Genomic DNA, 22,717 nt, shown 5'->3' with positions numbered 1-22,717 from the left:
TGATTGGCTGGTGCCATTTGGGTTCTGCCTGCCGCGTAGCAAATCGTCACAACTTTTAAGGTTGCAGATAGGCAGGTGGATCGGGGTGGCAAAATGCCTAGCCATCCCTATGTGTTGGGTATTCCTTTAAGAAGGAATCCACGGACTCATGGTTGGTCGTCCCTGTGAGGGGTTGTGTCCAGAGCCTGAGTCCAGGGACATCTGGGTGAAGGCCTAGCAGGGCTCCTGCTTGCCACTGTCCCAGGTGTTCACCCGAGGCTGACCTATGCTTGGTGCCCAGGGTCAGCGCTGCCTGCAAAGGTACAGGGAGCTAGTCGAACAAGAGCCTATGCAACCACTCACTTGATTGTAATCAATAAAGTTGTGGCCTAAATTCTGTCAAAAACCAAACCTAAAATTTGAGTCTTGTCTGAATTTTCTTTTGGGGGTGGTTAAAAGGTCTCCACATGCAATGCTATTTATTAGTTACCTGCATTGCACATTACCCTATTTTTTGTTCCATAAGACACACTTTTTTCCTCCTAAAAAGAAAGAGGAGGAGATGTCTGTGCGTCTTATGGAGCAAATGTGTGGTCCCTGGAGCCGAATTGTCCACTGCGTGCCCACTTTAACTTTTCATGGCCTGATTTTTTTGGGGGAAGTGTGGCTTATATTCGGGCCAATACAATAATTAAATTACAGAAACTTAAGGGTTAAAGTACATTCTGGTAAGAGAATATGCTTGTGGCTGTAATTCTTCCAAATGTTGTATTAGTAAATCAAAGAGATGCTGCTTGACAGATGGCTTGGTCTTGGCTCTCTGACTTTAAGCTTTATTGGTCCCGATGTTGCCTTTTGTTTTTTATTTTTAATTAATTTTTATTAATTTTACATAATAAAATTTCACATAATAACAAAGACCATACACATACATAACATACTTTTCACATTCTCCTACCCCCCCTCCCAGAGCTCTCTCCTCCCACAAGAGAACCTCCCGAGAGGAAGACAATAAAATGTGGTTCATTTTATAGTTGGGTCTCTATCCACCCCCCCTCCCCCCCCCCGAACCTCCCTCTGCCACCAAGAGGTCCCAGGATGGCAAGGATAGGAACAGGCGAATATCCACCCAGCTATTGTCTAACTTTAACATTCCAAAAACGATAAGAAAAAATAAAATAAAAAATAAAATAAAAATAATAGCAAAAAAAGAGGGGAAAAAAACCACAGCATATAATAAAAATAAAAACAAAACACATAACATCAAAAATTCAAATCTAATCTAATTTCCTAAACATTGTCTATTGGGCTTCCCCAGACCCCCCCCCCTTTATTGATTTTCATTTGCTAACTCCATCTTTACAGTTTTCACTATTTACCATCCATTCTAATCTCATTTAATTTAAAATTATCCCTTTAGCCAATTAATCAAATTATCAATAATTTTTTATTTATTTACTTATATATCTCCTTCCATTCCCTTCCTCCTCCCCACACCCCAAAACTCTCCCTGCCACTGAGAGCCTCCAGGGTACGGAAGATAGGAAGAGATGGCTCTTTTTCCAGCTGGTTCTCCCCCTCCCCCCCTCCCCCCCACTCCGGGAGTCCCCCTCTGCCACCAGGGAACCCCAGAACGGAGACGACCACGGGAGGAGGATTAGAGAACCCCGCTATCCCATTATTCCTTCTTCCCAGCTATACTAATAATCTCCTTTCAAATCTAAAAAGAAAAATACACACATCTCTATTCTACTTTCCCTCCCTTGCCTAAATTTTTCTGCAAGAACTTTCATACTTTCCTACTTTTAAAATCTATATATCATTTTCTTATTCCATTTTAAATCTTATCTTCTAATTTTAGCCTCTTCCCCCCCTGTTCACGGCACCTCCCTTCTCGGATCAGCAAATTCCATGGTCCATAAACCAGTTTCAAACCGTTTTAGCCAGCCTTTAAACAAGAAGCCTTTTTCCATTTACCCCACTCCCTTTCTGCAAAACTTTACATGTCCAAATTTTCCATTCCCTCGCTGTTGCCCCTTTATTGTTTGTATCATCCACTCAATGTAGGTAATTCTCTCCCACAGTCTTTGTTCCCTATGGGTATTCTGAAGTCCAGACATAATTTCTGCTCCCCCTTCCATGGGAGCGTCATTCCCCTGATTCACATGCTCAAAAACTTTTTCCTCCTTCTTCTCATTGCAGACTTCCTCTTGGTCCAAAAGCTGACATGTTTCTTGCTTTCCTTCTGTTTCTTGTTTATTCTCTTGCTCCAACGTTTTTTGTCCCTTGTCCCCTTGAAGAAGTCGATTTGTTTCCTCTAATTGAGCAATCTGTTTATGTGTTCCAATAGTAAGTTCCCATAAGAATTTCAGAGTTTTTTCTTTAAATCCAACTGTGTAATCGTATGTTGACATTTTTGTACTCCTCTCAAGGACACAGTACAATCCCAGAGCACAGGAAGTGTTAGCATTTTTCATTCGATCGCCATTTTTCCAAACTGGTTACAATGTATTCAGAAATTAAAATCCATTACTTGTTTCTAAATTGTAATCCAAGGGAGTTATCGTAAGCAACTTTTACAACTCAGTTTATCCACATTGTTTCAAAACTCCCTATTACACAAATCTTGCTGAATCCATCAGGACCGCCGATTCCAGCGGTAGTAAGAGACTTTTCTCTCTTCTTAAATCTCGCACTCTCCCCTCTACCTTGTCACCAAGGGGGATTTCAGCGCAGTTCTTGCAGATGCATTGATATAACAAAATCACAAATGACTTGGCAATGGGTATTTTCTTAACTGTTTCCACTTTTGATCAATATGGGGGAGATCGGCTTCCGTTTTTTAAATCTCCTCCCGCTCCAAATTTAAGTCCCAAAAGAAATTTTTAATCTTCTTACTCACGGAAATCTATTTTTTGAATCCTTTTTCTTTGGAAGTATTCAGCGCTCTCCGCCTCCGGAACGGAGCTTCTCTTTGCGAATGCAACAATGGTGCTCAAAATGGCCCCGCGACTACAACCCTCCTCGCTCTGGAGCTCTTATTAGAGCCTACCAGAGAGTTGGGGAGTCCAAATTGGGGCTCCGCTGAGACTTTTCGTCCCTATAACGCTCGATATAGGGCTCTATGGGGTGCAGCGTCGCCCCCGCTGCTTTCCCCCCCCCTCGCAAAGTCGGGCTGCCTCGGAGATCGAGACAAACCCCACCGGACGGCGCTGGCGCTAAACCGGAAGCCTTCCCGATGTTGCCTTTTGTATGTGCAATGGATTCCATTACTTCTTCCTCCTGAATTGGCTCCGTGTTCAGGCCGATTTCAGCTCAATTTCAGCTCAGGCTGATTTCAGCTTTCCCCTTTTGAAATCTATTTAGTTTATTCCCTTCATTTCAATGTGAAGTCCTGTACGTTGCACAGAACAATGTTTATCCTTCCCTCTTTCTCCTGCTTGCAATAACTTCGGCCAACATCTATTTTCCTTTGTCAAATATAAAATCTTTGAGACTCCATTGTTAAAGCAAATGGATGAAGTCCATTTCTCTTCCCCCACCCTCATCGCCAGCATTCTCCCCTACTGTCAGGGTTCAGTATAGGATGCCCAGGGCAGAACTCGCAAGTGACAAAGGCTGCTTTTCCTTTGTGAGGGAGAAATATGGAGCAGGGCAGCCGGGCGCTTGCTTTGCCTCCCTGTTTAGGTTTGTCTACCAAGATGTTCCCAGTGTGGCAATCTTTGCAGGAAAAAATGAGATGTGAAAGCATGAACACAAAAGGAGAAAGTTGCAAAAGTTTTACAGTATAGGAATTACTATATACTGGACTTCCTCCCACATAGAGATGAGTCCGATGTGGTAAAACAACTCTGTTCCTGAAGGTAATATTTCCTGGCTTCTCTGTAGGAGTGCTGCACCGTCACCATATGCAAAGATTAATTATACTGATGAGGTATGATTTAGATGTGATTACTAACACAAACAGCAGAGTTTTGAGGCCTCCCTGGGGACAGGGTGAAGCAGCTTTTCAATGGAAGTTTCATGGGGAAACAGATGGCAGAGAAAGGGTTCTGCAACCGTTTCCTTTCCCTGCTCCAGTTTGCAAGGCTAACTTTGCGCATGGCTGTGTTGTTGTGTTTATTTTATCAATCATCCACAATGCTACCGTATGCTAGGTCTCTTAGGCCTGTATTCCTTTCTCATAGCTTCGGAAATACTTTGGGGGGGAACTGATCTCTTTGTGTGAGTACCACGGAAGTTGCTGAAGCTTCTTTGTTCCTTCATATCACCCAGCAATCTACCAAGATGAGCTAAAACACTCTGGAGGAATTTTATGAGGGGGTCTGTACCCAGCAAGCCATGTAAGAGCTCCATGTGAACTGCCTGCTCAGACAGGCAGCCCAGTTTGTACATATCGTGGCTTAATGCTGCCCTACTCTGCTCCTGTCTCAACACACTGCAATTAAATGCAATGTGGATTAATGAAACAGCTTCCTTTATATTCAACTCAAACAAGAAACTGTGATTACAGTGGTACCTCAGTTTACAACCACAATTGGTTCCGGAAGTCTGTTCATAAACTGAAGCGTTCATAAACTGAAGCAAACTTTCCCATTGAAAGTAATGGAAAGTGGATTAATCCATTCCAGACGATGAAAAACACCCCCTAAAGCAGCAATTTAACACAATTTTTACTGTCTACCAAGACCATTGATACATAAAATGAAGGCAATAATCAATGTACTGTACTATAAAATAATTAAGACAAAATGAAAATGTTATTTTTTTTTCTTACCTCATTGTTTGGATGGGGGCTCAGGGTCCTCTTCGCTCCGATGCCTCCCGGAGGCCGGGCCTTCGCTCCGGGAGGGCACCAGGGAAGAGGTCCGGGGACCACGGGAGAGTTTCTCATTTGGGGCATCTGCCCCAAGGAGGGCGTGGAGGGGGCTCCAAGGCCAGCCCAAAGAACCAATAGGGAGAGAGGCGCCCCCAAGGAGCCCGGGGGACGCAGCCACGGAAGTGGAAGCGCTCCGGTGCCTTTGCGAAGGCCCGGAGCAAAGGCCCAGCCTCCACAGAGGCATCGGATCGCCTCCACGGCTGCGGTCCAGGCCTCGAACACCTCGGTTTACACTTCCAGTTTACGATTGTTCATATACCGAAAAATTGTAAACCTTGGTGTTCGTAAACCGAGGTTCCACTGTACCAGGATTCAGTGGTGGCTGACAGGGCTGTGGGACTGATTTGTCCAAATCCCAAATAAAATTATACTCGAGTATATACGATAAGTGCTTCATTTCTGCAGGGTCTATGGAGGCTCTTCAGTGTGGATCAAGGCCTGCCTGTTGCTTCTATCACATGATAACATTCCAGCGATAGAAAAAGCAATGGGAGGACTTGATCTGTGCTGCAAAGGACACAGCCCGCCCACCCCCTAGGCCTTCGAAGGCCCTATACACATGTGTGTGATTTTTACAGTTTCAATAGGCCTTATCAGTCTAGCTGGGAATCTTGCCTCAGGGCTGGTTTTTACATTTCTTGTTCTTGGAAATGCTCACTAAGCAACACACCAGGCAATGCCCTGCAGGGTTGCAATTCAAAGGCTTTGCCCAAGACATTTTGTCGCCTAAGGCAGACTACGCAGTTTCTGCCCCCCCCCATCTCCATCATAAACACTGAAGAACATGAGAACATGAAATACAAGGGAGGGGAACCAAATGTACGCCTTATGGGTGAGACGGTGATTCTAACCTGCAGCTTTGATCTGCACATATGGGAAATGGAACAAAGGGATAAGCAATGCCCTCAGCTATATAGCTATGCAGAAATAGAAAGAAAAACTTTGTCACTGCCAACACATTTCCCATACATTCTGGTGCTATAGAAGAAACCCAAGATAAGCTCCAAGGTGTCATGCGCCCTGATTTCTTATCTTTGAGAAACACTTCATAAGAATATAAGATGAATATGGATCAGGCCAAATGCCCATCTAGCCCTTCCCTCTGTTCTCACAGTGGCCAACCAGATGCCCTTGGGAAGCCTGCAAGGACCAAGCGAGGGCAGCACCACCCTCTCCACCTGTGATTCCCAGACTCTGGCATTCAGAGGTATCCAATGGGGGAGGTAGAATATAGCCTTCTCCTCTGTGGATTTGTCTAATACTCCTTTAAATACAAGGCCAAGTTGGTGGCCACCACAACCTCTTTGGGGAGCAATTTCCATAGTTTAATTAGGCACTGTGTGAAAAAGGACTTTCATTTGTCCTGAATCTTTATATATCAAGCCACAACCGAATAACGCTTGTGCATTGCAAAAGATTCCCAGAGTCCTCCAAGGGATCTCCCCTAAGAAGATCAACAACTAGGCTGAACATGCCTGGCCTGGAGTTCCAAGTAAGCTAAAACAGCACCCCAAAATAAGCCCACAAAGATCACCATTGAATTATAGAACCATAGAATTGCGGAGTTGGAAGGGACCAATGGCAGAAATTTGCCTGCTGCCCAGAAATGGTGAGGAGGAGCTAGGTGCTGATTCTCCCTTGCAAATGTCCCACCCAATTGTATTCTACTCTTCCTCCCCCAGGCCAGGCTCTAAGAGAAGAAGCAGGCTCTGCTCATTCTCCCCTCCCCCAAATGTACCTCCAGCTGCTCTTGCAGTCATGTTGCCTCAACAGATACCAAAGCAAGAGAGCATTCTGACCTAATTGAGAACAAGCTTCTGTGAGCCACTGTATTTAGTGTGTGATACTATTGTGCTCAAGCTACACCAGGTCCATCATCTCCCCCTGCAACCTTCCTTGAATCGCACCCAACATGGGGAAGCAAATTCCACTGAATTAACTTATTTCTGACTGATATATGCAACCGAGAGGAAAAGGGCATAATTCAGTGGATACAGCACATGCTGTTGATGTAAAATATCCCATGTTCCATCCCCATCCGTAGAGGCTGAAAGCCTGGAGACCAAGTGTCAGCAAGCGTAAACAATATCGGGGTAAATGTGCCTTTTGTTTTGTTTTGTTTTTACTTTTTTGTACATGAATATTTATTGAATTTTATAACAAATAATGATACAAATCTCATTCATCATGTTATTTACAATTATTCTCCCGTCCCTCCTCTGGACTTCCCTCACACACGCACCCTGCTGAGTTATTTAGTTTTATTTATTGTATCCTGCTTTTCCTACACAAAAATAAAATCCCTTATCATTTCTCTGAAATATCTGTTACTCAAATGAAATTGTGAACATTTATTCAAATCCTGCCAGTGAATCCAGTCCATTCTGTTGTTTCTGCAAATAAACTGTCTTTTGAAGTCCTTTCTGTCCTTCTCTCGTAGTTTATCTGTTAGCTTAGCCAATTCTGCATTTATTCTGCAAGGAATAAATCTGCCTTTTGTGACCCAGTGCCACCCAGAGTCCTTGGGCTGCAACTCCCATCATCCCTGGCTGGTTGGGAATGAGTGAGCAAGGGGGTTCAATAGCCTTGAATCCACAGAAGGCCACTTCCAGAGTTCCTAAAGCAAAGCACTTTCACCTATTTACTCCTAGCTGTGGCACAAAGAGACGATGGCATCCTTGAGCTTGATTGTCCTTCTCCAATGTCGCAGTCACTGACTAGACCACAGTATGCAAGGGCATCTAATCTCACTACTGGGGCTATGATAGCCAAGAAAAATACAACAAGCCAGCCTCAGTTAGTGGTGTTGCAAAGGGAATATGTGTCTCGCTGAGGAAGGAATCATCCACACGGCGGAAGATTTTCAGATTCAGGGTCCAAAAGTGAATCTTCCCAACAGTCTAATGAAGCTGTCAAGAATCCTTTCTTTCCCTGAGGTGACAGATGCCATTCCTGCTGCTTTCTTACAGCTTGCTAATCCTGGAAGAATATGGGGCTCTTTCAAGGCACTACTTGTCTGAGAATAGCTGTGGAATACTGAGCAGAGGTAGACAAGGTCCCTGTGATGAAATTGAAGCAATCCATCCATGGAACAAGCTTGTTCTGCGAGCTCAGAGAAATGGTGTTTACTTCCATGAAAAGGACATTTTAATCAAGTGTCTGATAGCCAGGATGATATTTTGCATCTCCTGTTTTATTTCCTATAGATCTGTCTGAATTTTCTTTTTTGAAGCCATACATTGCAGATATGATCATTTTTTACCTTAAACACACTCTTTGAAAGTGAAAACTAGCAAATGTAAATTGATATCAGCTTCACACTTCTCTGTGCACCTCGGCACATCAAAAATAAGCTTCAGAGGCAAATTGTGCTCTGGTGCATGGACATAAGTGCAATGCATCATTAATTCAAATTACAACAGCTAACTACAATCTACCCACAGGCAAATCTAAGCATAGGTCTGGAACTGGGAGCAGATCCGCACCATGCATCCAAAGTACAGCTGGGGTGGGGACTTCAGTTCCCAGGGTTCTTTGGGGTGAGTCATGTGCTTTAAAGGTATGGTGTGGATCCTGTGCCCTGGGTCCCCTGCTGTTTTGGGACTGAGCAGCTTCTTGCCAGTTCTGCAGGGATCAGGTGGCACAAGTGGTGAAGAGGCTCTCACCTGAACCTTTACAGCGCAGAGCAGATCTCCAGGTGTTTTTTACTTCAGCTCTGATTATCCCTGACCATTGGCCATGCTGGCCGAGGCGGATGGAAGTTGGAGTCCAAACATCTGAAAAAGGTAGCAGATTGGAGAAGGGTGCTTTAAAGTTCCCAACTCTGCCGGGCACTCTCTGTATTAAATAGTGGGTAGACGACACAGCGATTCTTCAAGAAGCTTTTTATTCGGAAGCCAGAACAGAACTGAACTGCATTGCCGAGCTGGCCTGCTTTTATAGAGGCTGGCTCAAACAATGTATCAAACATAATTCAAAGTTCCCTCCTAAAGTCAAGACCTGAGGGAAAACTATATACACTAATACATAACACTTTGTCTGAGCTGCAATCAATATCTGTTTGCTTCCAGATTGCCCCCTGGATCCAGATAACCTATGCGAACCATGCCTGTCTCTGGTTTGTTTCCCAGTTTGCATAATTCCCAAACACTTTTAGGGAGCCAGTGTGGTGTAGTGGTTAAGAGTGGTAGACTCATGACACTAAAAAGGCTGCAGTGTTTGGATGAAAACTCTAGCTCATGGGCAGGCAAACTAAGGCCCAGGGGCTGAATCCATACCAATCACCTTCTAAATCCAGCCCGTGGCCGATCAGCATGCTTTTACATGAGCTGAATGTGTGCTTTTGTTTAAAATGCATCTCTGGGTTATTTGTGGGGCATAGGAATTCATTCATTCCCCCCCCCCCCAAAAAAATAGACCGCCCCCCCCCCAAGGTCTGACCCCTGCTCTAGTTGCTACTGCTGCTTTAAAAATTCGTACTTAGGATTGCCCTGGCTTTGCTTTTTTAAAGAACATCTCTTAGTCACAACATTTAGCCAGGCTCCATAAATCACATCATTACCAAATTAACTGCCAGCAAGACTTGGTCACTTTGACAGCTGAAATAAACTATAGGTTATCTGTAATATCAGAGGGGAAAGGTTTCAGAGTGATAACAGGAAGAAAACAGTAGGTGACCAGAATGATTAATCCAAGCTACCTATTATGTTGCTTGACTTCTCATGTAGTTTTTCAGAAAGTGGTAACTGCTGTATGTACATTCTTACATGCTATAGGATCCTCTGTAAGTGAGAAAATATTGTATTGTTTTTTTAAAAAAAACAACCCAAACGGAACAAAATCCACATTTTATACACCCTACCCTTCCTCAAAAGAAATTGGGGCAATTTACAAAACCAAAATAAAATTACAATATAACAGTAGTACTGTACAGTCATACCTCGGGTTGCAAATGTGATCCGTGCAGGAGGCACGTTCGCAACCCGCAGCGTTCACAGCCTGAAGCACTGCGTCTGCGCACACATGTGACACGATTCAGCACTTCTGCGCATGACATCATTTTGCGTTTCTGCGCATGCATGAGCGCTGAAACCCGGAAGTAACCCATTCCGGTACTTTCGGGTTCGGCGTGGTCCGCAACCCGAAAACGCACAACCCGCAGCATTCGTAACCTGAGGTATGACTGTAATGTCATTATCAATAAATAAAAAACAGTAAAGAAACTAGCAGCAGGCCAAAGAGTGGAGAAAGAACTCCAATTAAAAACTCTGAAGAGGAAATGAAACAACCCCTTTAATTACAAAGGGGAGGTTTTAATCCTTGCCAGTCCCAGTAAAAATGGGAGGTTTTTTTTCTAAGGCTAATAGCTGCTCCAGGGGGAGATTTTCCATGTGATCATGATTGGGGAGGGGAACATATAACACACTGCAATGATCAAGTCTTGAGGTTTCAAATGCAGGGGGAACTCTGGCCCAGGTATCCCTACCAGAGCATGGTGAGAATGGCCATAGTTGGCACACAAGCCATAGCTAGTGAAAGGCAAAAAGATAACAAAGACGGACCCCCACTCTTCCCTGCTCCCTTCCTTGCTTTAATCCTGGCTCAGGGATGTGTTCTTGAGCTGACATACCCCCAGGACTGACCACCCCAACATCACTTTCAGGCCCATCTTGCTAATGTCAGACTGTCAGTTGTGCTGCAGATGAGCCAGCCGAGCCCAAGCAATGGGCTGCCCCACACACGCCACTCAGCGAGGTTCAGAAGCCTGGTCTCCACATTACTTACTGTTACTGTTTATTGGTAAAAAGAGAACTATGCCAGGGTCAAGAAACAGAGAATCATAGAATCATAGAGTTGGAAGAGACCACAAGGGTCGTCCAGTCCAACCCCCTGCCAAGCAGGAAACACCATCAAAGCATTCTTGACATATGGCTGTCAAACCTCTGCTTAAAGACCTCCAAAGGAGACTCCACCACACTTCTTGGCAGCAAATTCCACCGTCGAACAGCTCTTACTGTCAGGAAGTTCTTCCTAATGTTTAACTGGATAGGACTTCCGGTCTATCGCGCTGTTGTGAGGACGCAGAAGCCCCGAGCTGCGGGGCTTCTGGCATTCGCGGAGGGGGGGAATACCGCGGGGGCACGCGGATCCCCATAGAACCCCGGGTTGAGCTTCCCGGGGGCCAAATTTGCCCTGCAGAGCTCCTGATGCGACTCCTCCGCTGCCCGGGGAGCCCAGCAGAGTCCCGGAGAGTCAGCGGAGTCGCAGTCGCGGGAGCCATTTTGGGCACCAGCATTACCTCCAGAAGCGACGTCCCGAGTCTTCACACAGAGAGCGGTGGATTCCTTCCGTAAAAAGCAACGATCAGGAAAAAACAAAACTCAGCGTGAGTAAAAAAGCTTGATTGGCAATATTTTTTTTAAAAAAAAAATTTGGACACGGTGGGCGACTATAAAAATGGAAGTCGGTCTCCCACTTTGATTGTTATGTGAAGCAGTAACCTGATCCCCAGCAGGGGAAGAGAGAGGAAGTAATTAATTTACCAAGAATCAGACTCTTAAAACCCTCCAGGAGACTGGAACTAGGTCCCTGGAGAGATCAGTGAATGGACCGATATTCTGTTATTATTAAGAAGAGACTATGTTATTGATATTTGGATTTACGAAATAGCCAGGACTGGACTTAAAATGGACTCCATCTGGGAATTTGACACCTGTCACATCCGGTTTTATTATCTGCTGCTTTCCCACGGGATTTGAGAGCAAGGACGATGGCAGTCTCAACATCAGTACAGGACTTACAGTACCAAAAGATTTATTTGGAACTTTTATACATCAAGGGACAGCTGGTCAAGAACAATGAACAAGTGCGACAAATTAACAACAGACTTGAGGACACGAAGGGAGATATGGACAAGGATTCTGGAAGAGAACTGACCTGCGCAGACAACACGGAGGAAGAAATAAAAATGATAGACATTAATGATAATCTAGAAGAACTTCAAAATTGCAAAGAAGAGAGGGAAGAAGACTGTCAAAAAGCCCCACAAGTGGGAGGTGTGGGACAAGTTTTGGACTTAAAAAAAGAACTCTCCAACGGAGAACCAGGGGGTGTGTGCAGGGAAGGCTCTGGGTTGAGGGGAAGGAAGAAGGGGGGTGTTGGGAAACAGCAAGGAAAGTGTGGAGACAGCAGAGTGGCTTTAAAAAATATTGCTGGAAGTTTTTGGAAAGGGTGGGAGTGGGATAAAATGTTTAATCATGTAAATTTAGGCTGGTCTGATTGGAAATGTCCGACACTGGTATGAAATATGGAATTTGCTGAGGTATCTAGGGAATCTGGGTCCAGGGGAAGGGGGGGGGAGAATGAAGTATTAAAATGCAGTTTCATTGTTGGTAAAAATTCTAAGTTGGGGAGATATATTAGAATATGAGTATTTAAAAATTGAGTTTATAGATATAATTAAATGGTGATAATGAATGAGGAAATGTTAATTAATTAAAAATTATCTGGTATAAGGTGAAAACTGCTCTACGAGGAAGTAAATTAGGGAATCAAAGAGGGGGGAACCGGGGAAGTCTCAATGTTATGAGAATGATATAAGATTTTTAGATTGATTTTTTTTTATTGTTGTTATATTTTTTCTTTTTTTCTTTTTGCGGGGGGGTAGGGGGATCTTTTTCTTTTTCTTTTTTTGTATGCTGAATTTGTATTTTGTGTTATTTTTTTAATGTGTAAAATGAATAAATATCATTTAAAAAAAAAGAGTTAGACTACTTAAAATCCATTTGACTTCAGTGAATTTAGACAAACTAACTCTGAACAGGACTGAAGCCATTTAGAACTCAACACGAGTTAAGTCCTCAGAAGTCCTAAAGGTCACTGCAGTCTTTTGAAAATACTGCCATTTCAAGTGTCTAAATGAGCTTTTCATTTCGTCAATGGAATCCCAGTCAGGCACATTGAAAATCTTTCCAAAACATCTCCATAAAGTGATAAAATTAATCTTCTTTCTTCTCAAGCAATAGTATTTTGAAATAATAGGTTTTATTAAATGCTCACTAGAATGCAAAATGCTCCCCTGAAAGCCATACATTCTTCTATTATGTCAGAAATAAATATGTTATTGACTGTTCTGGGTTTAGTTCATACTACATTAACTCTGATGGGAATGTTTTCATATTAAATGAAATGGTTCTCAAGGAGACATATTTTATCAAACAAGCAAGATTTTGTTTTTATGACACTGGTGATTTATGGGAATACTAACAGCCTTTGTCCATTTTCTTTGTGTGTTGTTTTTGGCATAGCAAAAACAATGCCCTTAATACAAAAATCATACAAAAAATTGCTTTAAATCTATAGTTAGTGAAGGACAGGAATGTCATAAATATATACCATCCTGAAGATTTCAGTGCAAACACCACATATGTGCATTTGTTGGCAACTCTTCCAAATTTGTAGAATTTTGTTGCTGCTGTTGTTTTGAAGGGATGGAGCCCAGATACATGCAGATCTTATTGTGGAATATAAGTGAGATATTGGGGAAATGTGGATTTCAGTGTCCACAGCACCATATACCCAACTCTCCAGGGTCACTTAAATACACAGAGACCTTCACAATCTGTCCTTCTGTGTGCCTTGGCTATGAGTTCAGATAGATCATGTCTATGCAGTTGGTAACACCAGAAATTTGAATGCAGTTCACCAGGCATCTTTGCAACACAAAACAAACTTGGTAAACCTATTTTTGCTTCCTTTGGCTGACAAGTTTTATTTTATTTAGTACATTTCATTTCCAATTTCTCATCTCTCATGGAACTCGAGGTGGGAATGGGATTCCCCAGTGCTCTCCTTTCCAGGCACTGATTAGACCCAGACCTGCTTAGTTTCAGCAACGGGGCTGTATTCAGAAAATTCCCTAGGACCACATTGTTGGGGGGGGGGGTCCTAGGCTAAATCGTGCCCTGTAATACTTCAGAATCAAAATATACCCTAATTTGGGTGCAGAGTTGTTTTTGCAGTAGCAGATGAAACAAAATGCTTTCTATTCAAGGGCTACTTAGGAAGGAAGGTGGCTTAAAACAGGTCAAGGAATGACAGAGATCATGATTCTTGAGGGAAGCAAACTTTGTTCCACCAAAGCAGGCAGCTTTAAAAAGCACAGCATTATCTCCTGTATTTAAATCCTTTGGTTCCATTGTTAAGAGAGCTTGTCATTCAGAATGTTTGTAGTTACAGATTCTCATACAGCCCATCATCATTATATCCAACTGCTAATTTTACTTTCATATACTTAATCATTTACTTTCATTAATCATTTCTACTTATAATCCCTCTTTTGATAAATGTAAGCAATTTTCTTCCCTTCTGGCGCTGTAATTAGCTGGGTTTGCAAGGGAGGCATTGACAATGAGGAGAATTAGACTCTGCAGTCAGAGGAGGTTGAGCCTTGGTGCATTCACAGAACAGCTAGAAATAAAACCTGTACAATATGGTATATGGCAGGCTGTACTCAAATTAGATGACAAAAGTATGATCATCATTCCAGTTCTACTTCTTTCAGCAATTGGGGCAGAAATAATGATGCAGCATTAAAAACACACTTAAATGGCGCTACTTCTCTCTTCATTCAAATCCCTCCTCAGAACCCAGGGTCAATTTTCATCCCCAAATGCCAGAAACGCGAAATAAGAAACTCTGCCTGTTTTTGTGCTCTCTTATCCTTGCCCCGCCTTCCCTTCTGTTCTCCCCTTCGTGTCAGTCTTTAGGCCAATACAGTAAGTCCTTGGGAATGTGACGCTTCATAGCGGGGGCCTCTCCCCTCTAAGGTCCCCTTGAAGGTCCCCCCTCCTATCAGCTCCTCCTGCCGCCTTCTGACCAGATTCCTTCCGCCTCTCTTTTCTTAGGCTGGATCCTGTGCACAAACAACACAGCCAGGACTCCTGCTTCTTTCCTAATCCCAGCAACTCTCCCCTTAATTCCCTGAGAACTGGGTCTTACCCTCTTCCGGTTCAGCCTGCCTGTGTCTGGGTCATCTGCAGTGTTCAGCCGGAGGGAGCCACTCCCTTCCAGGCCCAACTGTGTTTCTGTTGGAAGCACCAAATGCTGTGAAGCTTTTCTTGCAACCATCTCTTCAGCTGATCCCTCCCAGCCCCTTCCTAAATTATTTTGGTACCCAGGGATAAGGTGTGCTCTCCAGCCTGGTCTTAGTGGCCAGGGACTCCCAGAGGCATGAGTCGAGTGCCAGTGCCTTCTCTGTTCTAAACAAAAGGTGAAAGGCCAGATTGGGTGCTAGAACAGAGTACTATTTCTTCCCAGAGTGCTTCATTCAGTTTGCATTCCTGTGCACAGTCACCAGAAGTAAGCCCACCAAACTCACCTACTTTGACATCCATAGGGCCAGCCTATTATTTTATGGAACTCACCGCCACAAGGTGTCGTAATGCCCACCACATGGGTTTTTCTATTAGTATTGCTCACCCTCCACCCTAAGGTGGGTTCCAACATTAAAACACAACATTAAAACAGCTTATTCAGCAATTGTGTTCCGAATGACTCCCTTTCTTTCACAGCAGATTACAGGTGTGGAGATAGAAGGAATTTTAATCTCCTTCCCCCTCACCATATCACTTTGTGTTCCTAATAAAGATCACCAGCGCCTGGAAACAGTGGGGTCACTTAGGGGAGAAGATGGTGAAATGCGAACAGGGGACAGAGAAAGGGCAGAACTCCTCAATACCTTCTTTGCTTCAGTCTTCTCCAAAAGAGAAAACAATGCCCGACCTGAAGAATATAGAGCAGATGATTCAGCAGGGGGTTGGACTTGATGGCCCTTGTGGTCTCTTCCAACTCTATGATTCTATGATTCTATGGTCATTTATCAAAGTACAGCTACCACATTCATAGATGGCATAAAATTATTCAGGGTTTTAATAGGAAACAATATTGTGAGGCACTCTGGAAGTATTTCTACAGCTACAGTTACAGCTACAAGTCAAGTCTTGTGGCTGCTGCACACTCCCCTAGTATATGTACACATCAGTTAAAACCACCTGCTTAAATATTAGTCTTTCACAGGCCACGTGGACAGGCTGACTTCATAAGCACTATAACGATCCTAATACATATGAAGAGAACACATAATTGGTGCACCAGGGACTCGGCTACATTAGGAAAGAAAAACCGTTTTAGATGCATTGTAACGCTGTGACACCAGATGGAGTCGCGGAGTCCTGTCTTTCGCCAATGTGATTTCTCATAATAAAGTTTAGAATGTGTTTTCCTGAAATGCTTTTTTGATGTGTCTAGATCCAGCCCTGGTGTTAAAGGGACCCAGTCCACTCTGGCAGTCTTTTATTCTGATGGAGCTGGGAAGACTTTGGCTGTCCATCTGTGGAAGTCCTCTGACTCAGAGGATAGTAATGCAACATCCTTGGGCCACCGCCTGCGTGTCTTGTGGATCTGTGTCTGTGGCTAGGTGCATCTGCAATTCCCTTCTGACATCAGATCGCAACCTCATGCACTCAAGAGGAGGGATTGGACTTCAATGTGATGGAATCAGGTCCATCTGTGTTTAGTGCTGTCCAAGAATGTTGGAAAATTCCTTCAGTAGCACCTTAAAGACCAACTAAGTTTTTATTTTGGTATGAGCTTTCGTGTGCAAGTGTGCATGCACACGAAAGCTCATACCAAAATAAAAACTTAGTTGGTCTTTAAGGTGCTACTGAAGGAATTTTTTTATTTTGTTTCGACTCAGACCAACACGGCTACCTACCTGTAACAAGAATGTTGGGTTGTTGTTTGTCTGTTCCGATCTGAGTCCAGGGCAGCCTCCTAAAACATCCATTGCTTAAGAATTTTAACTCCCCCCCCCCCCGCTGCCACCACTGATAAATAAAGGATCAAATCATTTCTAAAGATAAATGAGCATGCATGTGGAGTTTGGGGTGCAGCAAGATTTCTAATCTTGTTTGAGCAATGTATTTCTTTTCCAGATGTGCCCAGGGGCTCTGAGATACAATGTGGTTGGCATAGAAGCTGTAGCATCATGGAGCTATGCTCTATTTAGCATGACCAATTCTTCCTTCTTTATCCTTACAGAGGGCAGTCCATATACCTGGTGGTTTGGGCGTGCCAATGAAAAACACTACTATTGGGGAGGCTCTGGACCAGGCATTCAGAAGTGTGCGTGTGGCATTGAACGCAACTGCACTGATTCCAAATACCACTGCAACTGTGATGCCGATTCGAAAAAAGAGTAAGTATGTTGTTAAGTGCACAGTAACAATATGTTAACAATTTGCAGCACAATCTTGCGCATTCACTCAGAAGTAAGTTCCATTTACAGTAATTCACTTCCAGGGAAATGGATGTAGGATTGCAACCTAAATCTCTCACAATACTAAATCTCAAGGTCACACAATTACATGAATTGGTCAGGACAGGCCGAAGGTTCCAGTCAGACGTGGCACATAATTAAATGGAGGAATTCAGTTCCAGAGAATGTGATTATGATCATTAGCTTTGATAGCTGTTAAGCACCGTTCTGCATCTAAACATTTAGCAGCTATTATTAACCATGGAACATCTTTGCTCAAAGGCATTCTACCTGAGAGTACTGGATGCTCGGAACAAGCATCCAGTCTTTCTATATATTTAGTCTTTTAGTCTTTCTATATATTTATGGGCCTGGGTGACAGAGTACATTTATTACAGTCATCCATGTGTATACCTTTAAACACTCTTCCTGACTCCACTTTTTTATGTAACAGGTTCTTTTTATAGACTGAATATTGCTCTCAAAGGAACGCATTTCTGGTACATGACAGAATTGGAACCATTATTAGCTTTGCATTTACTGCTTTGATCTCAGTGATTAAATAAATGTGTGATTATAGCTCAGAAAATATAATAGGATATATTTCTTTATTTTTTTTAGCATTTTTCTTTCTTGTAATCAACCTGTTGCTATTTAGATCAATAGCGGTAAACATTAAATCTTTATATTATTAATGGTTGCTGAACTGCAGAAAAGTGCTTGATTCATCTAGGGTAGGATAAAATAGGTAATTAATTATATGGATTAACAGAGAGGCTAAGCAAGAGAAGCTTTCTTTCAAATGGCTTTTGGATTATAGGAGAAGAATCAAAAGGATACTAAGGTGTAGCAAGCTTAGAAAGTGCTTGGTTTATGAGGTTGAAAGATGCAATCCTGGCTAACAGAACTTAGGAGAGATACCAAAAAAGTCAATGCTTGGAAGGTCATAGAATCCTAGAGTTGGAAGAGACCACAAGGGCCATCCAGTCCAACCCCCTGCCAAGCAGGAAACACCATCAAAGCATTCCTGACAGATGGCTGTCAAGCCTCCGCTTAAAGACCTCCAAAGAAGGAGACTCCACCACACTTCTTGGCAGCAAATTCCACTGTTGAACAGCTCTTACTGTCAGGAAGTTCTTCCTAATGTTTAGGTGGAATCTTCTTTCTTGTAGCTTGAATCCATTGCTCCGTGTCCACTTCTCTGGAGCAGCAGAAAACCACCTTTCACCCTCTGCTATATGACATTCTTTTATATATTTGAACATGGCTATCATATCACCGCTTAACCTTCTCTTCTCCAGGCTAAACATACCCAGCTCCCTAAGTCGTTCCTCATAAGGCATTGTTTCCAGGTCTTTGACCATTTTGGTTGCCCTCCTCTGGACACGTTCCAGCTTGTCAGTATCCTTCTTGAACTGTGGTGCCCAGAACTGGACACAGTACTCCAGGTGAGGTCTGACCAGAGCAGAATACAGTTGTACTATTACTTCCCTTGATCTCTAGATGCTATCCTGCTATTGATGCAGCCCAGAATTGCATTGGCTTTTTAAGCTGCTGAATCACACTGTTGATTCATGTCAAGTTTGTGGTCTACCAAGACTCCTAGGTCCTTTTCACATGTACTGCTCTCAAGCCAGGTGTCACCCATCCTGTATTTGTGCCTTTCAATTTTTTTTGCCCAAGTGTAGTACTTTACATTTCTCCCTGTTAAAATTCATCTTATTTGCTTTGGCCCAGTTGTCTAATCCTGTTAAGGTCATTTTGAAGTGTGATCCTGTCCTCTTGGGTATTAGCCACCCCTCCCAATTTGGTGTCATCTGCAAACTTGCTCAGGATGCCCTCAAGCCCATCATCCAAGTCATTGATAAAGATGTTGAATAAGACTGGGCCCAAGACAGAACCCTGTGGCACCCCACTAGTCACTACTCTCCAGGATGAAGAGGAGCCATTGATGAGCACCCTTTGGGTTTGGTCAGCCAGCCAGTTACAAATCCACTGAATGTCTGGCCCGCATTTTACCAGCTTCTTTTCAAGAATATCATGGGGCACCTTGTCAAAGGCCTTGCTTAAATCAAGATAGGCTATATCCACAGCATTCCCTTCATCTACCAGGCTTGTAATTCTGTCAAAAAATGAGATCAGATTAGTTTGACATGACCTATTTTTTCAGAAACCCATGCTGACTTTTAGTGATCACAGCGTTCCTTTCTAGGTGCTCACAGACCGTTTGTTGATGTCAGGCTGACTGGGCAGTAATTGTTTGAGTCCTCTCTTCTCGCAGTGAGGGAACCGCCAGAAGGCCCTCAGCACTGGACCTCAGTGTCCAGGCAGAACGATGGAGGTGGAGATGCATCTGTCACCAGCAAAAGGAAAAATGGCAGCCGTCTTGCAGTGCGTTCTTCTCATTTTTTGTTAATGTATTGAGCCCTCTAAACTATCTGGGAATTTTCTGCTTTGATCCCAAGTACAAACTGAGTCCCGGCACTTACATTGCTCACACATTTTCAATCACTGTGTTAAGCCATACATCCAGCATAGCAGGAGAGAAGGCAGTCATTGCCATAATTGGTATCTGCCTACGAAGTAAGAAAAGTGGTCAGAAAGTACCCCCAGGCTGTGAACCTGTGAGCCCCCCACCATCCAGAGGAGGCTGACCATCGTATCTTAAAGCTACCTCATTGCCTGCCATCTGCAGTTTATACCTCATTTTCAACTGCATTTTGAACAGCACATCTGGACTGAGCTTCAGTTTATTTGCTTAAATGGATGGCTTGCAGTGATTTAATCAAGTGTATTTCTCTAATCAAGAAATACTAGTACAACCAGGCATTTAAGTGTTCCTAATTATTTCAACCTGTTTGAGATAAAGTAGCTGCCCATGTAAGCAAGTCCTCTTTGTATGTGCTTAAAATCATTGAAACTAGTGTGCATTTTTCCTTTGAGATAATATTGAAGGAAATGTTTTATCTTGAGCATGAGAGCTCCTTTCATTTCCATGACTGTGTAATCAATATGCAAATAAGTGATTGTTTCTCTTTACCTAGGAGACATTCAGAATGGTTTCGTTGGGAGTGGGAGTGATTTTTACAAGGGGGGTTGGGTCTGTCACGTGTATCATGTGTGTGAGGACTCTTGCTGCACACAAGGTACCCATACTTTCAAGGTTTTCTCCATTGGCATGAAGGCTGGAGGTGGAGGATTAGTTTACAGGCCTCAAATGCCTAGACCAGCTTTGATCTAGTAGCCATAGGCAACCTGGACTTCAATGTGAGGGAGGGAGTGCAGTGGGAGAAGAGGGGTCAGTCACTCCATCCTTCATCCTCTTGGTTTCCATGTTAGTTGTAGGAGAGAGAGAAATCCTTTCCCAACTAGCAGGGACATGGGATGGCAAATACCCAGTCATCCCCTACCAACCCACTTGGAAAAAGGCAAACTTTTTTTACTGGCCTGCTAAGAGGCCAATCTCTCGAGTTTCCTTGCGGGCTGCAGAGGAGGTGACAGACTAGGAACTTTTCTGGGCTCATTTACACAACTGCACTAGATTATGCATGTAGGAAAGTACTGGTTCTAATTTCAATCATACATCCCTCACCTCATCAAGCCATTTATATAACGAGAACCAGGGTCTATATTGAAAAATGTAATGAAGACTTACATGGTTAATGAAGACTTACATGGAAGACTTACAGACTTACATGAGCACTGGTTCTCATTCCAGGTTATATGCGTGGCAGGGCAGCAGTCATCGATCTGGCTGCCCGGTTTTTGCCTTCACTTGTGAACATGGGACAGATTTTGTCCCTAGTACAGTGGTACCTCTACTTACGAATGTAATGCGTTCCGAACACACATTTGTAAGTAAAAAAAAAAAGTAAGTCGAATCCCATAGGAATGCATTGGGAGAAAAAAATTTGTAAGTCAAAGCAACCCTATCTAAAAATTCGTAAGTAGAAAAAATCCTATCTAAACTGCATCCAAGATGGCGGATGGAGCTCCATTCGTAAGTAGAAACATTCATAAGTAGAGTTATTCATAAGTGGAGGTACCACTGTATTTTCATTTTGTCTCTCTCACTTATTTCCCCTTTGAGTCTTTTTCACTCAGCATATATGACACTAGAGCAGTTTGCATTCAGATGTAAAGTGACCCTCAATGCTCTGCTGAATCCACAGTAGTGTTTTTACAGGCTTTGGAAATGAAGCCCTACTTCATTTGCTGCCTAGCGCACATAGTTCTACCTTCTTGAACATTTCGTTGCAAAGATGGCTGTATGGCATATTGAACATTAAACTTTAAAAGTTATTTTTGTTATGAAACAATTCAATGCATCATTACACAGCACAAACCTTTGAAATGAACATAAAATTATGCTCTTTCATATTTAGTTTGAAATGTATCATTTGGTAAGAACTATTCTTCCCATCCTGTTAATTTCAGGAATCCCTTTTTAGTCACAGACACTTGGTTCTATTCTATTTCAATATTGCACTGCTTAGCTGACATTATATTCAATGGACAGCAAGGCAGCAAGCCTGGCAAGGAGCTCTTGGTGTTGTGAGCCAGTTATTCAGCAAACTGCCGAGGTGAACAGCCCAAAGAACAACTGTTAGTGACTTGCTAAACCTGTTTCTAGTGCCATTTCTCACTTTTGTCCTTTGGTTGCTGTCGCACCCAAAGATGAACGTCTGTTCCTCTGGACGTTTATCTGTCTTCCTCTTTTTCTTCCTTTAGAAAGCTTCTCTCTCTCTCTCTCTCTCTCTCTCTCTCTCTCTCTCTCTCTCTCTCTCTCTCTCTCTGCCCCCCTTTGACTTTCTCTTCCCATTCTTTCCTTGGTTTGGATTTCTCTCATGCCTGGTGTAAGACACCTTTACCTCTTCCCTTTCATTCTTCCTTGCTTGCATTTCTCGTCTTAACGCTCATGAGAAAAATGTTTTGTAAAACCAATTGGTGGTGGTGGTAGCTGCAGCAGTTGTGAATGATTGTGGAATGGGCCTGCAGTTCATCTACTCCCACAGTTTCCAAAGGAAAAAGGAGCAAGGCTTTCCAGATAGGTGCTATTGCTTTTTGGCCACTTTCAGTTCAGTTCAGTGGGCATAGACCACACTATGGCGAGCAGAGTTCACTTCTACCTTGTCCCAACCAGTCACTGTAGGACCTTGTAGGCTTGCATTGCTGGAACTTCATCGTTCCTCAATTTTGCTTCTCAGAAGGATATTGTCAAACCTTTGCATGGTTTTTTATCTTTTTGGCCCTTAACCTGCGATGAGAGCAAGTGCTCCATGGAGACCCTTTTGCATGTGGTCATATGCCAACAGGCGTAATTGTCTCCACTCTTCTGCCAGATTCGCTCACTCTGCTTTATGTGAATGGGGCAAGCAAATGCTTAAACAAATGTTGCCGCTCCCATTTATTTTGGAATTGTTACTGTAAAAATAACACCTTGTCACTGTTACATTGCTGCTATGCTAGTCATTGTATTTGGAGTGCTGTTTTCTTCCTGCAAATAAGTGAATTATTGTTTATTATTGTTATTATTTATTAAA

The 22,717-nt window shown here is 43.1% G+C and overlaps 1 protein-coding gene across 1 annotated transcript in view; it reads left to right on the top strand.

The window, feature by feature from the left end:
- Positions 1 to 22,717, top strand: part of CNTNAP2 (contactin associated protein 2) — an 836,988-nt gene that overhangs the window by 687,795 nt on the left and 126,476 nt on the right. Inside the window, exon 14 of the mRNA XM_035101355.3 lies at positions 16,958 to 17,114. Coding sequence (XP_034957246.3) covers positions 16,958 to 17,114 — 157 coding nt within the window. The remainder of the gene's footprint in view (positions 1 to 16,957; positions 17,115 to 22,717) is intronic.

This window comes from Zootoca vivipara, chromosome 11 (assembly GCF_965207765.1).
Source record: "Zootoca vivipara chromosome 11, rZooViv2.hap1.1, whole genome shotgun sequence".
Lineage (NCBI taxonomy): Eukaryota > Metazoa > Chordata > Lepidosauria > Squamata > Lacertidae > Zootoca > Zootoca vivipara.
This window is presented reverse-complemented; position numbering and strand designations above follow the sequence as displayed.